Source organism: Ursus maritimus, unplaced genomic scaffold (assembly GCF_017311325.1).
Source record: "Ursus maritimus isolate PB19 unplaced genomic scaffold, ASM1731132v1 scaffold_6, whole genome shotgun sequence".
Lineage (NCBI taxonomy): Eukaryota > Metazoa > Chordata > Mammalia > Carnivora > Ursidae > Ursus > Ursus maritimus.
This window is the reverse complement of record NW_024426774.1, coordinates 25,316,310-25,343,302: the sequence shown is the minus strand read 5'-3', so window position 1 is coordinate 25,343,302 and position 26,993 is coordinate 25,316,310. Positions and strand designations below refer to the sequence as shown.

General features: G+C 35.8%; 1 protein-coding gene across 2 annotated transcripts in view; it reads right to left on the bottom strand.

Annotated features, from left to right (window-relative positions):
- Positions 1-26,993, bottom strand: part of BIRC6 (baculoviral IAP repeat containing 6) — a 226,625-nt gene that overhangs the window by 181,456 nt on the left and 18,176 nt on the right. For both annotated transcript variants that reach the window (XM_040623077.1, XM_040623076.1), the window contains exons 2-8: positions 19,391-19,572; positions 17,035-17,172; positions 10,049-10,242; positions 7,009-7,120; positions 5,118-5,200; positions 1,493-1,715; positions 1,254-1,414 (exon numbers count right to left, since the gene is read on the bottom strand). In XM_040623077.1, the coding sequence (XP_040479011.1) occupies positions 1,254-1,414; positions 1,493-1,715; positions 5,118-5,200; positions 7,009-7,120; positions 10,049-10,242; positions 17,035-17,172; positions 19,391-19,572 (1,093 nt within the window). The remainder of the gene's footprint in view (positions 1-1,253; positions 1,415-1,492; positions 1,716-5,117; positions 5,201-7,008; positions 7,121-10,048; positions 10,243-17,034; positions 17,173-19,390; positions 19,573-26,993) is intronic.

Here is a 26,993-nt window from a genome sequence, read left to right as displayed (position 1 = left end):
CTTCTAAGAAAATCACAGAGCTCAAGCACACTTACTTTCTAGTCCTATTGACAAATGTAGTCAAAACTCAAACAATAGGCCACCTGCTTTTCCATCAAGCTGGGGATTTACTCACAGGGATTTATAATAACTGAGAACAGCCAATGAAGCTTTAATGCAGTCTGTTTCAGAGCTCAGGCCACATTCATTTACCTACCCATAATTTATACATATCATTACCAAGAAAGACCAGACAGAGGTAACCTTCCCAACTAATATACTATGAATTTTCCATTAATTCCATTAATGAAACAATTTGCACTAATAGAGTTTTATGTTATGTACATGCCACCAAAAGGACTGTGAAGTAAAATACTGTGAAATCACTGACTGTGGTAGAACATCTATCACACATCATTAACGTAAGAAGCCCCTGCAAGAGAGATGACAGATTGCCTCAGCATCAGGACATCTGATCACAGTTAAATAGTCCCCATTTCACACTGCTACCTTCAGAATCTTAAAAGGGAGTAGCTTCTACTGCTTAAGACAAGTTGAGTGGTTTTTGGAACCTTCATTCTGTCTGCTTGAGAATACTGCATATGTTGCTCTATAATCCTAGCCCAGTTCAGAGTTACAACTGCAGTGTCTTCAGAGATGAGTGGGTAAAGTAAAATTATACTTTGACTCCTGCACCCACACAGATCAAATACAGCTACAGAAATCAAGACTGTCACAAAACCTGAATGGAAGAGAACCCAACATAACAATTTTACCAAAATGTCTCTACAGTAATAATGACCATGCCTCAACTCATGCTGACTACTGATAAACTGTTTTAAATAATCAGGTCATCTTGCCTAGCCATGGGTTATTTCACTATGTATTAGCACTTCTACAATTTGAGGTGCTAATGAAAACAAGTGGGAACCAAAATCATTTGGTTCAACTGCACTAGGAAAAGATTTAGAAGAAGGTAAAATAAGTTTAATCGAAGGATTTAGTTTCATTATTTAGACTTTATTTTTCAGCGCAGCAATTATTTCCAATTGGCATAGATTGAGACAGAAAATAAAGTAAATTTTATAGATGATGGCATTTCCGAATGAAAATTTTTCTCAAGTATCACAGCTCTTCCAGACTTTATAACTAAACGTTTGTTCTCTACTCTCTTGACCTAATAATTTTTTCTGCCCCTTTACTTAGAATTAAGAGAATATAAAATTTAGGACAATATGTAACTTTTATAAATCCACTAAAAAAAATTCACATACCTATCTCCTTCCAATTTTGGTATGTCCGAGCAGCTGGAGGAGTCTTCCAGCCACGCTAAAGTTGGTCTCCTTGATTCAACTGCCGAGCTTGGTTCTCCCGAAAGAATAAGCTGTTGTACGATTGCTGGGTCATATGCATTAATTTCAAACTTCAAGTGCACCTAAATGAATGAAAAGCCGAGGTTTAAGACTGACTTTTTTCTCAATTACTAATTTGTTACTTCAAAATTAAAACATACCTTCATAAGTTTGGAAACATCCCATATGCAGATCTTTCCTCGTTTTGTTGCAGCAGCTAGAAAGTGAGGGCAGCTCCCCGACCCAAAGCAAGCTATTCTGTCAGTTCCATCAGTACAGGGAAACTGTGCAGGACTTGTCGCAAGAGTGACGGACAACGGCACATTCTGTGTGTGCTCACCTTTCACAAACGGGCAGTTTGGGGAGTGTCTCTCGTGTTCAGACCTTTACACAGATTAAGGAAGGAAAAGTTTACTTAACAACAAAGCTGTTAAGTCTGTAGATTTAAAAAAGAACTCCAGGATCATCTTTTCTTTTTTAAAAAACAATTAAAGTACGCTTTATTAAAAAGACTCAAATGCCACATCATTCAATCTTACCAAGATCACTCTAACATATTCAACCACTCACTATAGCAGCAGATTTTATTCCCTTTAACGTATTACAGATAAAATCAGTCGCTGACAAAACAGAAATGCTATAGTATAATTTATACTATATTCACATACTGATAAAATTGTGTAAAGTCTGGTATTTCCTCACACTGTTTCCTACAACTGTAAATAAGTAATTACTTTGTTTTGGTTTAAAATTCCCCAGAAATCATGTACAGCATACTGACAATAGGTAATAATAGTGTATTATATACCTGAAGTTTGAGAAGAGGATGTATTTTAAATTAGATCTTAACACATGTACACACACAAAATGGTAACTGTGTAGAGGTGATGGATATATTAATTAGCTTGACTGTGGTGGTCTTTTCAGTGTGTACATATACCAAAACATCAAGTTGTACACCTTAAATACATACAATTTTTACATGTCAAAGATATCTCAATACAGCTATTTTTAAAATTAATTATATACAATCATATGCATATCTGTATCAGTGGCCACAACTGTAAATGACATATAGTAAAAACTCGATTAAGTGTCATTCGTATCACAAAAAACTTTTTAGTAAAGATCTGAAAGCAAAAAGATCTAGAGTTTGCATAAAATGACCTATGTTAAGAACACAGAAATACATATTACACATTCACTACAGGACCAAACCAGATAAATAACTTCTAAAGAAAATTTCTTTTCAAAGAAACATAGAAAGATAATATTCACAGACTGTGCATTATTTCTTTCACATAAATGCTTAATGAGCAAAAAGAAACGTTAAATTTGTTTACTTAGAAAATTCTAACATGTTTAGTAAAAATAAAACAGTAGGAATTCTCAAGACTAGTATAATGACTTTAAAAATTCTCAAATATTGAAAGGATTAACTTTAACACTTACAAAGTATGTCTCCAACTTTGTGACTACTTTCTTTCTTTCTGATTATTCTTTTTTTTACTCTCACTAGCTGTAATTACAAGGCATTACCTGAAATGTCAGGATGCCGCTACCAAAAAAAGAACTTTTTTTTTTTTTTAATTTCCAAGGCAAAGAAAGGAAAACTACACTTATAAAATATGCCATTCCTCGGGGTGTACATATTTCTTTTTTCAAAGCACCTACAACTTACCTATATCCATATATAAACCCTGGACAAATTGCAATAGTCAGATGTCTTACATAATTGCTTTTAAATGACATCCCCAAGCACATATTTTGACTGGATTCCCTCCCAACTAAATCCTAGGGTATTTTCCTCTTTCCATCCTTCTTTCTTCCCTGAGTTTTAACTTTTTAATTAAAATGTTATTTACACAAGTGACACATAACTATATAAAATAAAGCTAAATACCACTCAATTACAATATCCAATCCCAGTAATCTCTTTTCCCACCTCCAAATAACCACTTTTATGAATTTAATCAGTATACTTCTAAAATATTTTTGTAAGTTTTCATGTATATGTACATGTAAGAAAATATAATTTTTCATTCTAAAAAAATTACTACTGTATGAATCATCCTACAACAAACTTCTTGATACAATAACATAACTAAAAGTTACTGATGGTGAATAGAGAGCAAACTATTGATTCCTTTTAATTGTTGGATAATAGATTATATGACCATACCACATTTTATTTGGCTATTCCATCCTGACAAACATTTAAGATGATTCCAGTTTTTCACAGCAGTTACCATCTACTTTATGCCTCTTTGTATACAAGAGGAATTAATTCTCTCAGGTAAATAAGTAGAAGTGGAATTGCCAGATGATAGGGTGTGCTCATTTTATTTTTTAAAAACTTCAATCTCCCTCCAAAGTAGCTCTATCAACTCCCGCCATCAATATATGAGAGTCCCATTGTCCACTTGCAAGTCTTCCTTCTTTTCCCCCTTACAGATTCAGAAGCTACCTAGGCTCAGCTCCCCACCTCCCTTCAATCCTGTTCCCTCCTATCCATTTAGAACACTGCCCTCAAGTCCTCAGAGATGCTACCAATTGCTTAAATTTGAGGAATCCTGAATCCTGGGGCAAGAAGAGATAGAATCCTTGATTCCCTGACCATGTCAAGAAAAGATAGGTTTTGACAGCCCAAGGTGCATATTTGAAATTTCCTCCCCAAAAAATATTTATGAATAAAGTTACATTCTATAATATCATGGTATAATTTTTTAGGGATGGGTTAAATAACTGAGGATCAGCCTAAGAAACTAAAAAATACATGTTAAAATGGTTTCTATATAAATAGTTTCTAGGGGAAAAGACTGAGTTCCAAACAGAACCTTAACCCAAGCTGGAAATTGCACATGTTCAACTCTCAGTCCACAGACAGACGCGACTTCAATTTTCATATAGTAAACCCACTGCAAACGGGAATCCATATGTTCACTCCAATAGGCTTTAGCTAGTTTACCCCATTCACAACAGCTGATTAACATTCAGAGACCTCAAACTAATTTTACTACAAACCAAATCCTGGCTCCATCACTAATCAGCCATATGCTCTTTGGCAAATTTTATTTTCTTTATTTACAATGGGATAATAATTCCTATTGCACTGAGTGACAGTTAAGGATTAAACTGGGAATATTCTCCATTCCCTCCTCTAAAATGAAGATAGCAGTACCTATTTCATAGGGCTAATATGAGAATTAAACGAGTTAAACATACATAAAGTGCTTAGGATGGTAACTGGTAAGTAGCATTATATAAGTATTTGCTCTTATTACTATTTCTATTAATAGGGCCTCAGTTATTTATAAAAATTAGGTTTCAATACATGATCTCTAATGTTTAACCAAGTTCTAAACTTTCATCCATTGGAATTCAAAATTAACACAGACTCCCTAAAATTACTTTAAAGTTAAAAACACAGATCGTAAGGCCCTGCTCTGTGGACTCCCTACTGACAGGCTGCCCTCAACTGACCAAGATTAAACTGCTAAAGTTAATCATACTGTATCAACTTACTTATCATAGCCTTCTGGTTCAGGCCTAATTCTACTCTTTGGCACTTCTCCCTTAGATTTTAGGAAGTCAAAGACCTTAGTTACTGTATGCCAAGTGATGTGACAGAGCATAGACAGTGCTCTCTCATTCTCTTAGGACAAAGGCAAAAATACAGATGGAAAAAGGCAAGAATTTCATTGTATCTAGATGAAAAACGGAAAATTTAGAAGCCTACTTATATGATTAACTTAGCCTATTATATCCAGAAAAATCAAAACTCACCAAGGTTCATCAGTAGGTTCCCAACAAACGAGACATACACTACAAGTAAAACACATGGCTCTGTCATCTCCAGATGAGGCAGGCTACAAATTTATAAAGACAGAAAAGGTTAATATTAAAATAACCTTTTAATAAAAATTCTTCTAAAAATGTTCATAATATTAGGTAAAAAGCACACTGAGGAAAAGACAATTAGCCTATACACTGATTCCAGAGATACAGTGAATGCCTAAATGTTTAAAAATTTGCTGCTTTATTTGAAAAATTGTGTTTCATCAAAAAATGAGCACTAGAGCAAACATGGAGGCACACACATACTTAGTCTCTAATCTAGCATCTTCTAAATGCATTACTGAAGTATTTGAAATACAGTTAAATATATAAGGAAGTAGAATCTAACACATTTTATTATTAACTGAATTTCATTCAACCACCTAAGAAAGGCCAAGTAAAAAGGAAAAGCAAACTAGTGAACCTAATTCATGTAATATTCTTTAAGACACTTTATATATATGACATTTTGTCCTGTGTAATACATCAAAATCTAAACTAAAATATAGCTCTGAAAACAAACATTACTGTTTTTGAGGACTTACTCTACTTAACACCTACTATGCATATAGATGTAAATTTACTTATATTCTTTAAAATTAAGAATAATCAGTCCCTAACACAGGCAGAAGATTTAGAAAATCTATGATTTGATCTCTTCGCAAAGATGGAATACAATAAACAATAATTCAACAGAAAAAATACCAAGGCATCACTTTACAGAGATTGTTTTAGGAAATGATACCAAATAGCAATGAAGATAAATTATCAGGAAAAATGGTCCATATTCAAACTTTAAGTTAGAAAAATAATTTCAGTAACTCTAGTATTAGCCAGCCTCCAAACTAATCTATCTTTAACTGGAAATCTGACAGACCATGAATAAAATAGTCCAATATGTATGAATTTCTGATTTAATTTTAGTTAAGATACTCCAAACACTTCAAGATAACTAAGGAATAATCACTCTTCAGATTCTCTACAATAGTTACTTCAATGTATTTCAAAGTTTAGTTGAATTCTAAAATTAAGTAAGCATGCTTTATGTAAACTGACATGTAAGTATTAAATTGCTTAGATTCTTTAGCAGTGGTAAGCCATTCTCCACTACCCAGTTTAAGCCTTCTTTATTTAGTATATTATGCCCATCTGAAGTCATTTTTCTTAATTTCCCTCTACTTTAGGTCAGTGAACCTCTCTATAATGTCCCGCTTGTCTTTTAGTCACATAAATCCCTATACTGTAGGCTCTCCTTTTTTCTACATAAATCTATTTTCCTTGACTACTCACTCCTCTTTCTGTGCAATTTCTTAATCAGTTCTTCCAAGTATATATATTCAGGCGCACTGTACCACCCGCAATGCTGCTTCTTCAGTTATACATAAGTATGTGGGTAATTTATATCCCCACCAAAATTAGAGTTTCAGGAGTAACTGCAATGTGTTACTTTTTGTTGCATTACCCTCGGTATCTACTACTCTGTTATGAATGTAGAAATCACAAAGTGAAAATAAACACACATCCAAAGAGAACACTTCTCAAAAAGCAAATCTGAAGAATACTGCCTGGCTTCTGAAAGAAAATAGTTATGAAGCATTAACTCAGTTGTTAGTTACTTGTAACAAATTTTTTTTTTCCTTTTTGTACACAATACATGATATAGGAAATAGCCAGTCAGTATTCAAAGGTCCAAGAATAAAACAAAACTCACGCAAATGCATACATACAAGCACAGAGCAAGCCTGCATAAATCAATTTCTGAGAAACTATTAAATGTTGATGATTTTACTGAAGACTATAAAAGCATACTGAAAAAAAATGTTTTTTGAGTCTTTTTTACCTGATGATAAAATCCAGCTTGAGCCATGGGATCTGGCTGTGCCCATCGATAGCCTACATGAGGCCATGAGGTAAATGTCTCCCGTCTGTTAGCTTCACTATACATCAGCGATCTGCGAGTAAACATACTTTATGTAACTGAAGTTAGGCATCAAATTATAGTGACACTCCTACTTAACACTGAACAAAAATTTTACTGGATTATCAACAAAAACTGGGAATGGTCTAATGACCAATATCAAATGTGTACTTTAAACTAAAACTGATCACTTTCAGGAATTTCCCTGAAACACCATAGAGAAAAAGAAACCTGATTGATAGCTACAACTGATAATTCCAGGGGTAGATTAAATTAACAAATGTTGCATTACTACCAAGCAGAGAACAGAAAATCTAGAGACATAAAGACAGAGTCCTATGCTTTCATCATGTGCCAAATTTGCATACATGGATAAAACCACAACCAAAGGAACAGTGATAAGTTTTATCTCAACCATGTTGAGAAAGTATTTTCCAATTTAATTTTTTTTTTAAGTAGAAAGCAATTTTCTTTCTGTTCTTTCTCCAGAGAAATCCTTTTCTAGGAAAGCTATACTCTCCAGGGAACTATCAAAAAAGATCTTCATATGTGTTCATATAAAAATATATTAGCAGACTGAGAGTAAACCTATAACCTAGAGTATTTTTTAAATGAGTCGCTTTTTTTAAAAAAAATCTTTTTAATTTACTTTTTTAAGTAAGCTCTATGCCCAACGTGGGGCTTGAATTCACGACACCAAGATCAAGAGTCGCATGCTCTACCAACCAAGCTAGCCAGGCAGCCAACCTAGAGTATTATTTTAAAGAATGATACTAAATTTAGACAAAGTCCAAATGGCTTCGAGAAAGAAAGGACTGGTAAGCAAAGGTTACTCTTCCTAAAACAAAAGTGTAAATGATAACAGGAAGGGAGGAAAAAAGAAAAAAAAAGAAAGTGGTAAAGGTCATCACAGCGAGACCAGAAAAATACTTTCCTCTAAATTCTTCCCTAAATTAGCACATAATTTCCTATAAAATTGCTAGTGAGCTTAGGTTTAACTCATAGTTGTGTTCTGGTTTGAAAAAAAACAAAAGTTGTTGGGTTAGAAAAGCCTTATCATTTACAGGCTATAGATTTCTTCAGGATCTGTGTCATACAGAAAACCACCCACTTACGTATATCACCAAACAAAAGAGCAGAGCATCTAACAAAACCTAACAAACCTCCAACAGACCCAAGTTCATGAACATCTTCATAAGTTCCTAGATTCATTCTTAATGAAACAAATACCACAGACTACATCAAAATTAGTATTCTGAGACATTTAAACACCTCCAAAAACACAATATCCTATCCAGTGAATGCATTTCCTAAAATAAGACATTTACCACAGCTTGCACAGATTTCTTTAGAAACCCAGCTACTATTTGCAAAGAAAATAGCTCTGAAGGGCTGTTTTATAATCTCAAGGTAGGTATAGCTCTAGGAAAAGAAATACTTATTCCAGGTATATTTTCCCCCCTCTCCAGACATATTCTAAGGAATATTTTAATGATAACCATACCGCATATTACCTGGTAGCTATTCAGATTAAAAATGATAGTCTCTACATTTTACCCAAAAAACAGACAATGCAGTATTATACAGAATATAAAAACCCTTCCCAAATGTTAACACGACCAAGAGAAGTTATTTACATAATAACAGAATCACCCCATAACAAAAAATAGGCAACTGATCAAGCAAAAGTCTCAGCTTACCAAGAGCTAAGCTAATAAGTATGGCAAACTAATGTAGGAGCCACACTTAATAGAAGTTAGTATATTCAGGAGGGGCTGTGCTAACATCAGCATGTACTATTTATAAATGTACTTTAGAAAAAAAGCATAAGAAATTATAATTCACATCCAGTGAAATGTGAAATGCTACATGAAAAGGCAAATGTGAATTTATCAAAACTGCTGAGTTTAATTATTTCCTTACAGCATTTCCAAACTTAATACTTTTGGTAAGAATCTAAAGTTATGGGGCGCCTGGGTGGCTCAGACGGTTAAGTATCTGCCTTTGGGGGCACCTGAGTGGCATAGTCATTAAGCGTCTGCCTTCGGCTCAGGGCGTGATCTGGGATCGAGCCCCACATCAGGCTCTTCCACTAGGAGCCTGCTTCTTCCTCTCCCACTCCCCCTGCTGTGTTCCCTCTTTCGCTGGCTGTCTCTCTCTGTCAAATAAATAAATAAAATCTTTGAAAAAAAAAAAAAAAGTATCTGCCTTCAGCTCAGGTCCTGATCTCCAGATCCTGGGATCCAGCTCAGCAGGGAGTCTGTCTTCGCCCTCTCCCTCTGCCTCTGCCTCTCCCCACCGCCCCACCCTCATGCTCGCTCTCTCTCAAATGAATAAAAATCTTAAAAAAAAAAAAAAAAAAAGAATCTAATGTATTTCAAACAAATCATTTAAGTTTTTAAATGAACATATTACTGGCTTTTTAATTAGTTTTATACAAAGCAGGACCTCAATGAATCTCTACTGAAGAAAATAATGGTTGAGGTATGATTTCTGTAATACACTGTTTAAATCCAGGGCAGGCAGCATAAAAATCTTAATTCTAAATTGCCCTAATTGATTTTTTAAGTAGGAAATAATATATGGCTCTTATACACAGGTTCTGGCACAGCTTTTCAATTTATGAAAACTGTTTTTCATTGCTTTCATCAAGGCATAATTATTATCTACTGAATAATTATATTTTTAAGGCGGCTCAAATATTTATTTACTAAGTATGGAGCTGGAATTTTCGGAATAGTTTTATGACCCCTTTAAATACCTTCCAAGCACCAAGAAAAAATGTTTAACAGCAATTCAAGCACTAATTCACTTCAGTATTTTGTTATGAGAATCTGAATGGTTTTCCAAAATACTCTGAAATACATTTTAAGTCATAATTAAATTTTTGTTATTCTTAGTTAATCCAAAAACCTAATCAATTCGATTTCACTGTAACATCTCTTTATAAGCAAAGTTATACCTGTCCACAGAACGGCCTGGCCCCACTCCAAGTTCTGGACGAGCACTAGGTAAGAGGTAAGACAATCTGTCCATCACTGAGGATGCCACAGGTAAGGCAGCAACATTTTGATTTATTTTCTTGAGTTCATTCACAATGGCACTGGCAATGGACTTCAACACATGATGAGGAAGATGAAATGTAACTGTGGCCCACTGAAATAAATTGGGAGTGTAAGCAAAGAAAAATGTACTCAACAGTTTAAACCAAAACTGTACTTATACATTATTTAAAAAAAAAAAAAAAAAAGAACTATTCATCAGTCTCAATTCATTTACTCCATTAATTCATCATTTAAAGCAGGAACTTGCAATTATGTAAAAAAGTGAAACCTCAAGCAGAAAAAGACAGTTTAGAACCTGAAGGTAGCACATCTTACATATATGCATCAACAATTTAGGTTAACGAAAATCACCCATTACTTTTAATATTCCTCCAGCACATTTGCAATGTTAAGCACGAACTAGGCACCCAAATCTCTCTGTTCATTAAGAATGTACTTGTACAGTGTAGTGAGACTGTACATATGCATAGGCATATGAGGATTTACATCAGCTTAGCAGACTCTTATGTATTTATTGTTGTCACTATACACAGAGTAACTAAAAGCACAGATCTTGTAGTCACACAGACTTAGATTCCAAAACCATCTTCACCATCAACTATGTGACCCTAGTCAAATTAACTTCAGTCTCCCGCTTCTGTAATATGAGGAAAAACTACCCACATAGTACCTACTCACATAATGTTCTTAAGAAAATTCAAGGGAGAATTGGTACAATGTTTAATACAGTAAGCATTCAACAAATATTAACTATAATTATTTAACATTAAAATTATTTTAAAAGTTAGAAAGCAAAGATGCTAAGTATTATTCTTCTGGAGAAGTCTATAAAATAATTTCATTTCTATATCCTGTCCCTGCTCACCTATGATTTCCACTCTGTCTAGTACATTCTAGGCAGCCTACTAAATTATAATTTATCCATCTAACTAGAAAAACTTTTGGACAGAAACATGATTTGAATTGCTAGAGAGAGAGAGAAAGAGATAAAGACAAAGAAAATGAAAGCCTCCTATTTTGTTCCTAGAACTAACCCATTCATAAGAGCCTCTTGGCCGAATCCCCTTGAGAAAGGGCACTACAATAACTCCCCACCATACACTGTAAATCATACTCCAAACGTTCCCCAAAGGTACCTGTAGACATGCACTACAGTCACTGTCCACTGGGAAATAGAAAATAGTGTGATCTTTCAGGCTTTACCAAGAAGTAGCACTGAACTGTGGTCCACTAGTGAAAGTAGGGACTTAGGATGGTCAAATGGTTAATGGAGTTCTAGCCCAATGTTATCTCCGTGAGCTCTGTGGATCCCTGTACCTATCTTGCAGTTAACTGTCCAGTTTCCAAAAGCATAATTGGAAGAGATATAAAACCGGCAACCAGAAAAATCTTCACAGTTTCTATAGTCCTAAGAACTACTAAAGGAAGAAAGGCCAAGTGGAAGCCCCTAGAACTTCCATTCTCTACAAACCTACTAACCCAGAGCAATACCACATTCCTGAGGAAATTTCTGAGATTCACGCCACCAAAAGAGACCTGAAAGATACAGGGGAATTCAAACTACCTCACCTTCGTTTAACTGGCCTGTTTGGCCTATGCAAAATGTAAATGGATCTGAAAGAAAAACTGTGGATTATAAGCTACCAGGTGACTTCAACTGCAGCTGCTATTCCAGATGAGTTATCTTTAGTAAAGCAAATCAACAAATCCCTTGATACCTGACAGGCAGTTACAGTTCTGTAAAATACTTTTTTCTCTATACTAATTTTTAAGAACCATCCAAAAGTAGACTTCTTTTATCTGGCAGTAGCAATCAATCTTCATTACTACCCTGGGACTATTGCTCATGTTCTTTACCATATCTAGTCTGCAGAAATCTTGATCAACTTAATATCCTGCAGATCACCACACTGGTCTACTACATGATGCTGTAACACACTCTAACATCACGCTGACTGGTCCGGATCAGGAGGGAGTAGCAAAGAACTTACATGCCTTAGTAAGACACATGCAAGCCAGAGAAGATCAATAATGCCCAGAGAAACTCAGAGTCCTACAACCTTTGTGAAATTCCTGGAAGTCCAGTGGTCTGAGCATGTCAGGATATTTCCTCCAACGTGAAAGACAAGTTGCTACAACTTATAAAAGCAAATAGTGGAAAAAGAGGAACAGTGCTTGGTGGGCCTAACTGGATTCTGGACCCACTATCTGGCATATCTGAGTATGTTACTCTAACTCAATTATCAGAGAATAGGCACAGTTCAAGAAGCTCTGCGCAGGTCCTGGCTGAATGACAAGATGTTCTGCCACTTTTACCACTGAGCATATTCAATGACATTAGAAGTGTGTACTGCAAGTAAAGATGCTAAATGACCCATCCGGCAAGCTGAACTGGGACAATCACTAGCACAATGCTCGAATAAAGCCACACCCTCCCCTGTAAGTAACTGTTCTTTTGAGAAAGTTTCTGGCTTCAGTCCCTGACAGAAATTAATATCAATCCATGAAATAAATGTCTGTGCAATCAGAGGCACCTGGGTGGCTCAGTCGGTTAAGTGTCTGACTCTTGATTTCAGCTCAGGTCATGATCTCAGGGTCATGAGCTCGAGCCCTACCTGCGGCTCCGCACTCAGCAGGGAGTATGCTTGAGATGAGTTCTCTCCCTCTCCTTCTGCCCCTCCCCCTGCACTCACTCTCTCTAAAATAAATAAATCTTTAAAAAAAAAATGCGTATGTGATCAGAGCTGTCCATCATAAACCAGATGTTATATGACACACCAAACTTTAATACTGGGAACAAATGACAAGTCTCTCTTCATTGAGTGGTTTACAAAAGATCAGTCTTGAGAAAGTCCAAAAGGCCAGTTTTGGACAAGATGAGTAAGACAGTAACCCAGACTTCTACAATACCTACTCTCATTATAATGCCTCCTTCTCATTCTACACTGATAGCTTCACAGAGAACTCCTTAAGAGGTAGTTGTGGAAGAAAACCCTTGGCTCTGATGTGCAGACGGTTCTGCACATTTAGCTGGTACCACCCTAAAGTGATGGCTGCAACATTACAACCCCAATCAAGACAGTGGTGAGGGTAAATCTCAGTGGGCAGAACTTCAACCAGTATATGAGGCTGTGCTCTTTGTCTGGTTTGAGAACTGCCCGTAAGTGAAGATCCTCACTGATAAACAGACAGTAGCTAATGTTTTGGCTGGATGGTCAGGCATTTGGAAAGACCAGGACTGCAGTCAAGGGTAGAAGTCTAAGGACAGACCTCTCAAAATAAACACAATGGGAAAATACTTATGAGGTACACAAATGCTCATCAAAAGACATCTACTTCCAAGGAAATGGACAAATTATACACATTGTATGAATGTCACTTACCCTCTCTCCATAGCCACTCCCAATGCTTTGCTCAATGGACCTGTATGCAAAGTGCCATTGCAAAAGAGATGGCGATATGTACAGGTCCAACAACACAAACATCCCCTCACCAAGACTGACCAGGCTACAGCTGTTACCGACTGCCTAATCTACCAACAGCAGATAACAAAGCTGAGCCACCAATATGATACCATTTTCCAGGGGGAACAGCCAGCTATCTGATTACAAGTTGATTATATTGGATTCCTTCAGCCATGGATTGGGCATCAACTTGTATTCACTATAATAAACATGTGTTCTAGATACACGTTTACTTGTTCCACCTACAATGCTTCTGCCATACTATTAAACGACTGCCTGTGGATTAAGAGAATGGCTTATGCACTATCATGGTATTCCACACAACTTTGCTTCTGACCAAGAAAGCACTTCAAAGCAAAAAACAAAACTAAACAAAACAAACAAGAAAAACACAGCAATGGGCTCTTGCCCATGAAACTGACTGGTCTTACTGTGTTATCATCCAGAAGGAGCTGGCCTAACAAAAAAAGTGTAGCGCCCTACCAAAGTCTCATTTTCAATACTAATTGGAAGAGAGGTTCTACCTTACAGGATGATGAATATGCTCAGACTCAAAACAAACAACAACAAAAAACACCTAACAATTTCTCCCAATAGGGTCGTTATTACACTTCATACCCCATTCAAAGATTTTTTTCAAGCTTTAAGCTCTAGCGTTCCTACATCCCAAAGGAGGAGTGTTCTACCAGGAGTACAATGGTTACATTCGATTACATGTTGAGACTGCTACCCAGCAATATTGGGCTCCTCTTGTCACTGAATCATCAGGCAAAGAAGGCAGTTATTCCGCTGCTTGGTATGATTAAAACTGACAAACAAGGGGAAACTGGATTGATGCTAACTAATAGGGGCAAGGAGAACTTTATTAGAAACCAAGGGGGGCGCCTGGGTGGCTCGGTTGGTTAAGCGTCTGCCTTCGGCTCAGGTCACGATCTCAGGGGCCTGGGATAAAGCCCCATGTTGGGCTCCCTACTCAGCAGGGAGTCTGCTTCTCCCTTTCCTTCCGCCCCCTCCCTGCTTATGCTCTCACTCTCAAATAAATAAAATTAAAAAAAAAAAAAAAAGAAACCAAAGGATTCTTTAGGGTACCTCTAAGTCCTTCCATGTCCAACAGTAAAAATGAATAGGTGATTACAAAAACTAAAACAGCACCACTGAGGATTTAGATCCTGCAAAAGTGAAGACTTGGGTGGGTCACTCCACCATGCAACGACATCTGACAGCTGAAGTGCTGAGGACAAATATGAAAACGGTAGTAGACGGAGGTTATAACTATCATGTATATCCTCTTGACCATTAAAGAACTGAGGGATAGAGCAGCTATGAATATTTTCTTCCCTTATTACACATGACGGATGGATGAAGATTCAGATACAGACACACAGATGCAGACAGACACACAGACTTATTTTATGCAAGAATTTTGGATGTAGTTCATTTAGTCTTTGGGCAGCGTAAAGTAAGTTCTATTACCTAAATAGTTAAGACCTAAAAGTAACTGAATTTTAGTAGTTAGTATCACCTAGGGATAGATAAAGTATCTACTGGAACTTTGTCTCTCTCATCTCTGGAGATGGGGAGAGGGAATTTTCATTTGTAAAAAGTAAAATCACAGTATTTTTGTCATATTAAAAGTTCAAATATGTACAGAAAGTATGTATGGAGATACTGAGTAGCCAAAGGGTAGATAGTGCCAATTATGAAACTATTATCTCTCAGCTCCAAACTGACCCTTTATTTCTCTCCCCTATCATCTTAAGGCTGAAACTCTGCAAACTGCATTTCTTCTTTCCCAGCCAGTTTCCTGGCTGTCAGGTTCTGGCAGAAGGAATACAGGATAGAAATGGGAAAGCATAATGAGGGCAGAGAAGACTGCCCCCCGGCTATGACTTGTCACTGCTCTCAACACTGATTCAGCACAAGACCTGGTAGCAGCAGTTGATTCTTCTAGTCCTCCGCATTTTTTTTACTTAGCATTCCCAGAACCAGCCTCACAGAGCTCCCCAGAGGTAATAACACCAGCCAAGCAGCACCTCTACGAGATCCATGTCTCAGCTCCTCAAGCTCTGATCCCCAAGCTCCTGAGGTACCAGCCGGACAGCAGCTCCTCCTGAGAAGCCTGGATCCCAGACCCACAGAGCCTATTCTTTAAGTCTGTAGGTGCTGACAACCCTAAGCTCTTGTTCCTTCAGACCTAGGTGACAGCTGCTTCCCGGGGTTACCATCTGTGTGCTTCCTCACAGCTTCTTTTCCACTTCTTCAGTTCTCAAACACATGTTAAAATCAATTCCTTACGATAAATTCTCTTTGTTGGAATGCATAGTATAGTTTGTTTTATGAAATAAAATGTTCCATCAATGGAATAAAAGTTAATAATCTCATGGTAAATCTTTATTTAAAAAATTCAATATTAGGAAGGCTGCAGCTAATCTGAGGATTAATATGAAAGATACTCAAGATACAATCTTATGTGAAAAAAAGCAAGGTGTATGCTATAGTCTGGATGTGTGTGTCCCCTTGCCCTCAAATTCATCTGTTGAAATCCTAACCCCCAAAGGTGACTTAGTAGCTAGGGCTTTTGGGAGGTACTTAAGTCATGAGACTAGAGCCCTCTGAAAGGAATGAATACCTTTATAAAAGAGGCTCCAGAAAGATCCCCTGACCTTTCCATCATATCAGGACACAATGAGAAGGAACCAAGTATGAATTAGGAAGGACTTCACCAGAAGGCAGCCATCCTGGCACCCTGATCTTGGACTTCCCTGTCTTCAAAATTGTGAACAGTAAATTTCTATTGTATATAAGTTACCCAGTCAGTGGTATTCTGTTAATAGTAGCCAGAACAGATCACAGTACATCACATTTTAGTAAGTTACAATGGTACTTAAGAAAAAAGATGCTTATAAATGCAAAAATTATTTTTAGGAAAATGGTTTTTACCTTCTACCTTACACCCTTTGGTATAGAAATTTCATATGTATTACACTTCTAATTTAGAAAAGAAAGAAAAATCAGTAAAACATATGTAAGGATTCAATTCAAAGCACTATCTCACATAGTCTTATTTCAATGAAAGCCCAAATGGCCCCATTTCCAAAGACATATTCCGTTTCTCAATGAAGCTCATCAGCTAACAAGAAAGTCTCTTACATCAGCCTCTCCACCAATATAGAGCCACCAAGCACAGAAGCTTTAGGAACAAAGTAAGCAAAATAGTTTCCACAAACTGAAGTTAGACTTCAGTAAAAATAGTTTCAACTTTTAGGTGACTTATAAACACATTTTGTTCTCTAAAAGAGAGAAAAATCTAGAACTGGAATATTTTGAAGGGTAGGTGGAAAGTGGGGGAAAGACAGAGAAAGTGAAAGTAGGGAGGTGTTCTATTACAATCCAAATTTTTTGTAAAAAAAACTTCTTACCTTAGCAACTTTGTGGTTGGCTGCAGTCTCATGGGATGTATTTTTTAAACCATCTTTGAGCTGTGTGATGAACAAATCATAACCCTCCGTACTAGAAATATCTACCTTTTCTAAACATGCTGATAAGAGCTGTTGTGCCTAAATAAAAAAAGATGATCACAGAAAATTAAACACAACAAAAAATGTTACATTCAGATCCTTATTCAAATATTTTAATTTGTAATGATTCTGACAGGCACTATAAATCACATGTAATTAATCATATATAGATTTGAAGGACTATTACAAAGTTAATGAGATAAAGCAATGTATTCAGTGTAATACCATAGAGTAAAATTTCAATACAGGGAAGTTATAAACCAAAGCAAGACAGAAAAAACTGGATACGGTGACACCATGAACAAAAATGAAAGGTAAAATTTTAAAGAGATAAATGTGAAATCCTTCAATGAGTTTTAAATACTCAAACTATACAAAACCGTAAGAGGGAACATTCACTAAGTCAACAGGTAATATAAAAACACCCTCTGTGTTGTTACCCACAAACTCAAAAAGAACTACCTTAACAGAACTACACGGATGACATATGGAAAAGAATATATCCACACTGATCCAACCAAACCTAGGACCCCATACTTTAGTGAAGACAGTGACAAAATAATGTGCTATAGTAAAGGACATCTGGGATGGTGGAAGGTCTACAAAGAATATTATGCGAACAATATTATGTAATTATTTAGGTACACAGAAAATCAGCATCAGATGTTAACAGCCAACAAGGTAGAGGAGGTGATAGAAGCCAGGTAAATACTTAACACTTCAGACAGTACAGTACAGAAAATACTAATTTGAGGGTCTATTTCATCATAAATATTCCAATATTTTATTGTAATTCTCTAGTTCTTTTTAAAACCTGAACAGTTTGATACCATCTTTCATCATAGAAAATATATATATATTCCATAGAATACATAAAATAAAGGGTATAGCCTTTATTAGGATATCAGCCTTATTAGGTTATCGTCTAGTATAAATTCCTCAAATTAGGAGGAAAAAATGTTTAATACAACTCAAACTAATTAATTCTCTATCCAAAAATTTTAGACATTGACCCCAGGTCCAAATATTCTGATGACAAAAAGAAGGCTACTGTCTTTTCAGAACTCAAACTTTCAGCAACATACTTTCAACAATAACATATAACAGACAACTGTGTTATGACACTAAATGTGAAATCTAAGTGGATATATATTGGTATCTTTTTTTTTTAAAAGCCTTCCAAAAAGAGAATAAAAACATTTATACTGCACTTTATATTTACACACTGACAATTTTCATGCCCTAAAATTGGGAAATATGCTATACTGGTTTTATCAACTAATCATACCACCAAATGCAAAACAATTCATAATTAACAACTTGGTATGAAGACAAAAATGTTATCTCACTTTATTAGGGAACACAGCATTATAATCTTCGATATTTTACGTAAAATGATTTAAAATTCAGTAACTTTGAAAAACGTACTTTCAAATCACACCATATGAACATCAACACACACTTAAAGAATTTAAATTAGGGTGGACCCACAAATTAAGTAATGAATATGCAACACTACAGAAACATACATACTACTAAAATTTTAAACTGGGACTGTTAAAAGACAGGATACACAGCAAAGATTACTGGTTATCCACTAATACTCATTCCTCCCTTCCATCTAATATTTAAAAAAGAACTACCTCTTTCCCAGTCTTCTCAGCTTGATGTGACCATGTGATTAAATTCTGGCCAATGGGATGAACATGAAAAGGGTAAATATGAGAGAGTTTGTGAAAGAGAACAAGAAGGAATGAAGGAGAGAAGGAAAGTGGAAGGGAAGGAGGGGGGAAAGAAGACAAAAGAGAAACAAAGGGAGGGAGGGTGGGAGGGAGGGGTCATACCAGTATGCTCCCCCCTGGACTTTTGCTTTCCCTTTCACTATGACTGGGAAATACAAATGAGAATTGGAACAGCTGTCATGGATGGAAGTTAAGTGTTGAGGTAAGCAAAGTTACCCCTACACATAGACCTGTACTGTTACTGAAAAAACTATATTGTTTAAAGCCACTGTATTTTGGTGTCTCTGTTACACTTTAACCTGGTACAGTTTACACCTAAACACCACTTTGATAAGCATCAATTAATTATACAGAGGAATTAAACAAATGTGATCAGTAAGTCAATTCCCTGTTTTTACAGGGGTACATATAAAGAAAAGGTACATATATAATGTCCTCAAACACAACGTAATTTAACAGCTAATATGTCTGAGATTACATTAAGTAGAAAAGTACACTTATTTATTTCAACTTACCTCTGTAACAGGTAATTCAAGCTGAACCACATCATCCTGCTTTGAAACTGGAGTCTGCAGAGCAGTGTCTAACAACAAGATTCCATTAAGGTCCTTTCTACACCCTACTGCATAATCATCCACAAATATAACTTTATCCACCGCAGATATATACTGACATTTCACCTGTCCACCTGGTTTAGCTGTTAAAAGAACAAAAATTCAACACTTAAAATTTAAAGACCAATAGTCCATTAAAAATAAATGTTTACATGGAAGCTAAATACAGTATTTAATCCTGCAGTGAAAAAATTGCTCTAAAGGACATTAGAACAACTGATAAACTTGTAATATGAACTATAGATCAGATAAAAGTATCATTGTGAAACTGTCAGAACTTGACAACTACAGAGCTATTATAAAAGAGAATATAGAGGCGCTTGGGTGGCTCAGTCAGTTGACTGGCCAACCCTTGGTTTCACCTCAGGTCATGATCTTGGGGTCCTGGGATCAAGCCCTTGTCGGGCTTCACGCTCAGCAGGAAGTCTGCTTCAGGATTCTCTCTCCCTCTGTGCCTCCCCTATACTCTCTCTCTCAAAAAAATAAATCTTTAAAAAAGAGAAATATTATTGTTCTTAGAAATAAACAGGGGCACCTGCCTGGCTAAGTTGGAAGATCATGGGACTCTTGATCTCAGGGTCTTGAGTTTGAGCCCCAAGTTAGGTGTAGAGATTACTTAATACATAAAACTTAAAAAATAGTAAAAGGTAAAGGGGCATGATATACACAACTTATTCTCAATACAGCAAAAGTAATAATGATAAGCAAATGTGGTAAAGTATTTAAAATTAAAACTGGTAGAACTGGGTAAAGGGTACAGGGAAGTTCTTTGTTCTATACTATTTCATAATTAAAATAGTCAGAACAAAATTTTAAAATATTCAGTATTTGCCTTTTTTTTTTCCCCAAAAGTCAGTAAGCATAAAGTCAGCATGGCCAGTTTCTAGGTAATTACCACAGAAGTTATTGAGGGCTTTTATATCTGAGATAAAATTATGGAAAATGTTTATAACCTAGGTTAAGAGAACTAGTAAAGCCTCTAGTTCAACCCCCACTGAGAAAACACAGTCAACTATCGCTGAAGATCAACGTTCCTGAAGTTTCTGCCAAGTCAGTATCGGAAGAGTATTTTAATGGAGAAAGTCAGTGAATACACAAACCATAAAATTTCTCAGAATAAGTCAGAGTGGAATTTCAGAAGTCTTATTAAAAACAGTAACAGGCAAGAGGCTTTGAATACCAAAAAAAAATTTTTTTAAGATAACATCAGTTTCTATACTTGAATTTACAGACTTATAAGGAGATTAATGTTAAGTGTTTCTGCCACAAACAGTCTCTGTAAAAAGACTTTAACGAATGATCAATTGTGAAATTTTACTCCATTAGAAAAGATAATTTCCTGTGGGCAAGTAATCCTGCTGCCAGTATACCTCATCCTGAACTCCCACCACAACTCTACAGAACATCCCAGTAACTAGCTCAGCTACTACCTAACGATACAAAAGCAGGAAAATGGAAATAAATCAGAGTCCTAGTTTTTAATTTCTAGGTCAACTATAAAACATTGTTATAATCAATGAATACTGGGTTGGTGTTCTTAATCTCAGATTATTGTAGCTCTTTTGGACTCTGACAGCTTAGAGGCATTACCAAACTGATTAGGAACTAATTCACCATCTACATAAAACAAAACAAAAATCTACAGTTCAGTCTCAGAACTGGAGGTTTGAAATATATGTTAGCATATAGGAAAATAATCTCTGTAATACAATAAAACAGGCATATTTACACCTAGAACTTCTACTATCTAGGTAAAACCACAAGAAACACAAATTATAGAAACTCAGAGTAAAATTATGTAAGAACTTGGAAAAGATCGTTTCAAAACACCAAAACTCATTAACTATAAATATTTTTAAGGACTATTCTTTTTTGGGGTGCCTGGGTGGCTCAGTCGGTTGGGCATCTGACTCTTGGTTTCAGCTCAAGTCATGATTTCGGGGTCATGAGATAGAGCCCCACATCCTGCTAGGAGCTCAGCAGGGAGTCTGCTTGAGAGTCTCCCCCATTCCCTCTGCCCCCCCCCACTCTTGCTCACATGAGATCTCTCTCTCAAATAAATCTTTAAAAAAAAAAAGTTATTCTTTTTTAGAACAATTTTAGGCTTCCAGCAAAGCTAAGTAGAAGGCACTTAGATTTCCAATATATGCCCTGCCCCCAAACATAACTATAAAATTTTAAAAAACAAACTACAAATTCTGCTTTACTGTTTTAGGTACATGCATTTAAGTGACAAATTATAAAAATTATAATTTTGCTAAAAGTTCCCAAGAGAGGTATAAAATGTAAGTGTCAAGAAACCCAGTTTCCAAACAGTTTTCCATGCAACCCTAAAGAATTCTGTATCATGCCACTAGAGATTCCTCAACAGATCCTGACTGAAAAAATAGTCAACACTGTTTTTACAACTTCTTATACACTATACAATACTAGCATTCAAAGTAATGCACAGTGATCAAGCAGTCTTGGCAATTTCTTCAGGCCAGTATAGTCAGCATGCAATAAGACCATGTTCATTAGGATGAGTTCATTCCCAGTTTTTGACCTTAGTTAGGGAAGATCATCCATAAGCAGAGGGCTGTTTTGCACCGGGGGAAGAGAGTAGGGTATTATCAGCCATACTCCCTTGGAGGATCTTCTAGCTTGTAGACCTCATCTTAATTACATCTGCATAGATCCTATTTCCAAATAAGATCACAGTCTGAGGTTCCACACAGACACGAATTTTGAGGGAAGATTATTGAACCCACCACAGACCCTTTCTCTCAATCTTTTACTCGGCCTGAAGACTATTTTTGAGAGGAGAGCTTTGTTAATGTACCCTGACAGTATTCTCAAGATGAGATTTACTCATCTGCTCCTAGGAAAGTCCTAGATGGGGCGCCTGGCTGGCTCTGTCAGTTGAGCATGCAACTCTTGATCCTGGGGTTGTGAGTTTGAGCCCCATATTGGGTATAGAGATTATTTAAAAATAATTTTTAAAAAATCCTAGATTTCTGTGAAAGAAAAATATCTTGCAATGAACAAAGAGTATTTTTGGAACTTTTCAACTTCTTACATGTTTGAGCAAGTCTTTTCTTATTTAAGGACCAAGAGAGGGCAGAAATCCTCTAATTTCAGTTAAAAGTAAAATCCATGTGTTTAAGTCTGACCCAAAATTGAGCGTCTGCACAGCAAAAAACAAAAACACAGGTTTCACAATGAGATAAATTCAACATTTTAGTCATAAGAGTAACCATTTTAAGCACAGAAAGAATAAAAGAGATGAAGAAACCAAGAAACCTATAGTAGAGCTTGACCGTGTCACTCAGAAAACACGTTTTCAAAGTCTTATAGAATATTGTAAGCTATACTTTTACTCATGATGCTCTGATTCATGATTACTATTTCAACACTCAATATATTTTAATATTACCAATAATATTGATAAACTTATGACCTATACTTAAATTATATCTCCCAAGACTACCTTTAAAAAAAACTTAAATCCCATTTTGGCATGAACCATTTATTTCACTTGCCTTATGAGTTTAAAATATCTGAAAATAAATTTCTCAAAGAAAGATAAGCTATGCTTAACTAATGTTTGTTATGTTTTCCAAGAAGAGTTGGCTAAAAAGTTATTTTTGGCTTTTAAATAGAAGGAAAAAACGATGGCACATACCCCATACCGCCTACTGCATCTTTTTAGAACTTTGTACAGAAGTAACCTGTAAGGGACGCCTGGGTGGCTCAGTTAGGCAGCCTACTCTTGATTCTGGCTCAGGTCACGATCTCTAGCCCCATGTCAGGCTCCGTGCTCAGTGGGGAGGCTGCTCAAGATTTTTTTCTCCCTCTCTCTGCACCCCCCACCCCCGCTTGTGTGTGTGCACTCTCTCTCTCTAAAATAAATAAATCCCTTTTTTAAAAAAAGTTATTTGTAAAGTGACTTTTAAAACTACATGGATAAAATTTTTAAAAAACTGAGCAGGAAATTTTAATAGAGGAAAAACTCAAATTCCTCCATCTATAACAGAAATCAGCAAACTTCTTGTAAAAAGGATCAGACAGTAAATACTTTAGGATTCACAAGATATATGGTGTCTCTCACAATTACTCACCTCTGCCACTGTAGTGCAAAGGCAGCCATAGTCAATATATAAATAAATGGGTGTCAGTGTGTGCCAGTAACACTTTATTTATAAAATTAGAAGATAGTCTGAGAGCTACAAGGGTTTGCAGACCCGATTGACACTAATAACTTGCACTAGTGTAGACATTCTTTATGGGAAGGGAAAACTTCACAAAACAGGTTAAAATTCACAGCCGGACACATTACTGTTTCTGAAAACTAACAAAGAAAAATCTTGAAAGCAAACAGACAAAAAGGACACGTTATTTACATGGAAGTAATAACACAATAAAAACATTTATTATTAAAAACCACAGGGTTCATTAGGAAGTGGACCATTTTTTAAGTACTAGAGAAAAAGAAATTCTGTATCAGCAAAAATATCCATCAGAAATGAAGGTGAAATACATTCTTGGATGAAGGAATACTAAAGAGAAATTTTGCCAGCAAAGCTACTCAAAAACAACTGCAAAAGGAAATTCATCAAATATAAGAAAAATCATTTCAGAAAACTTATTAGAGTATCAGAAATAAGGGAAGACCAACTGAAATGGTAAATATAACCAAAGATTTTTTGCCTCAGTTCTTTAAAATATATTTGACAACTGAAAGCAAAACTTATTACATTGTCTGAAAGGGTTTCTAATGTATGTGGATATAATAAGTAACTTTCAAAAGAGGGGAGAGCATGATATAGTAAAAAGGTTTCTATATTCCACTTAAACTGGTAAAGTACTGATTCTAAATACACTGTGAAAAGTACATATATTGCAATCCATCAAGTAACTACAAAAAACACATACACATAATTAGAGCAAAAAATAAAGTTAAAAACAAAATTAACAAGGGGCACCTGGCTTGGTCAGTGGAGCTTGCGACTCTTGATCAAGGGGTTGTGAGTTCAAGCCCCGTGAATGTTGGGCATAGAGTCTACATTTAAAAAAAAGAAAAGAAAAATAAATCAAATAACCAAAAAAAGGAGAAAAGGAGAAAAACTGAGAAAAGGGACAAAGTAAATAATAAAACAGAATATCAACAATTACATCATATATAAACAGTCTATATATATGCCAATAAAAGACCTTGTCAGAATGAATTGGAAAAACACATATGCAATCCAATTCTATGATGTCTGTAAGAAACTTTTACACTCCTGAAAGGATAAAAGTAAGGAGCACCTATCTGGCTCATTCAGTAGTGTGACTCTTGATCTCAGGGTTGTAAATTCAAGCACAACCTTGGATGTAGAGATTCCTTAAAAATAAAAAAAAATATGGGGCACCTGGTGGCTGAGCATCCAACTAGACTTCAGCTGGGGTCATGATCTCAGGCTCCTGAGTTCAAGCCCCACACTCAGCTCCATGCTAGGCATGGAACCTACTGAAAAAATAAATAAATAAGAGGTGCTTGGGTAGCTCAGTCAGCTGAGGTTCTGACTTGGTTTCGGCTCAGGTCATGATCTCACAGTAGTGGGATTAAGCCCCATGAAGGGATGGGCACTCAGTGCAGAGTCTGCTTCAGATTCTCTCTCCCTCTCCTGCATCTCCCCAGCTTGTACACGCACAAGTGTGCGCACTCTCTAAGATAAATAAAATCTTTTAAAAATAAATAAAAATTCCAAAATTTAAAATAGAAATAAATAAAAGTGTGAAGATAAAAGGATGGAAAAAAGATATTTCAGGCAAACATTAATTAAAGAAAGGATGAAGTAGCTGTATTTATATGAGATAAAGAGCAGAGCAAAAAAATGACCAGGGATAAATGACATCATTACCTGATAAAAGGGCCAATTCACAAAGAAGAAAATCCAATCCTAAATACATATACACCTAACAGAACTTCAAAACACATACAGCTGGGCACATGGATGGCTCAGTCGGCTAAGCCTCAAAATTTCAGCTCAGGTCATGATCTTAGGGTCCTGAGATCAAGCCCCACATGGTGAAGCCTGCTTAAGATTCTCTTTCTTCCTCTCCCTTTTGCCCCTCTTTCCTCTTAAAATAAAAAAAACACATATAGCAAAAATAATGGAACTGAGAAGAAATAGGCATCCAAATTACAGCTAGAGACTTCAACACTCCTCTCTCAGTAACTAATAGAACTAGTAGATAAAAAACCAGTAGCAATATAGAGAAACTGAACACCATCATCAATGAATAAAATTTCTAGAACATTCCACCTATCAAAAGTAGAATACACATGTTTTTCAAGTGTACACAGAACATTCACCAAGACAGATCATATCCTGGGTCATAAGACAGACCTTAACAAATATAAAAATAGAGAAAATCAACATAAGCAAAAAAGTGTTCTTTGAAAAGATCAGTAAAACTGGTAAATCTCTAGGTGAGGCTAGCAAAGAAAAAAGAAGATACATTACCAATAGCATCAAGAACGAAAGAGAAAATACACTACAGATCCTGCAGACATTAAAAGGCAATAAGAAAATACTATGAACAACACTATGTACATAAATGTGACAACTTAGGTGGTCAAAATAAATAAATCTGAAAACTCAGACTGTCAAACTTGATACTATAAACTTAAAAAGATAACTGGGGAATAATAAAGACAGATCTACACATATAAATTTGAAGGTAAAGGTGAAATGTACCAACTGCTTGAAACCACAAAGTACCAAAACATCCCATATGAAACAGATCATCTGAATTAAGGAAATTGAATTTATAGTTAAAAATCTTCCAAAGAAACCTCCCGGCCTACCTGACTTTTTTGCAGAATTTTATCAAACATTTAAGTAACAACACCAATTCTACACAATTCTCCTTCAAGAAAGAAAAGTGAGAATACTTCCAAACTCATTTTATGAAACCAGCATTAACCTGATGCCAAGTCTAGAAAAAGCACAAAAAAACCCTACATATCATTATCCTTCATGCATATCGATGCAAACATCCTTCACAAAATGAAAGATAGTGGAATTTAGCAAATATAAAAAGAATACACCAGGACCAAGTAGAGTTATCCCAGGAATACAAAACTGGTTCAATATTCAAGAATCAATCAATATAAGCTACCATATTATAGCTTAAAGAAGAAAAGCTACATGAAGTTAGTAGATGCATTTGGCAAAATATCCTTTCTGATTAAGAAAAAAAAACTCAGCAAATCAGAAATGAAAGGGAATTTGCTCAACCTGAAGGACAGCTACAAAAATCCTACCACTATCAACATAATTAACGGTAATACACTGAATACTTTCCCCCTAAAATCAGGAACAATGCAAGAACACACTCTCACCACTTCTATTCAGTATCATACTGGAAGATCTAGCTACTGCAGTAAGAAATGAGGATTTAAACGACCATACAGATTAGAAAGGAACAAATGAAACTGTCCTTATTCACAGACATGATTAACCAACATAGAAAA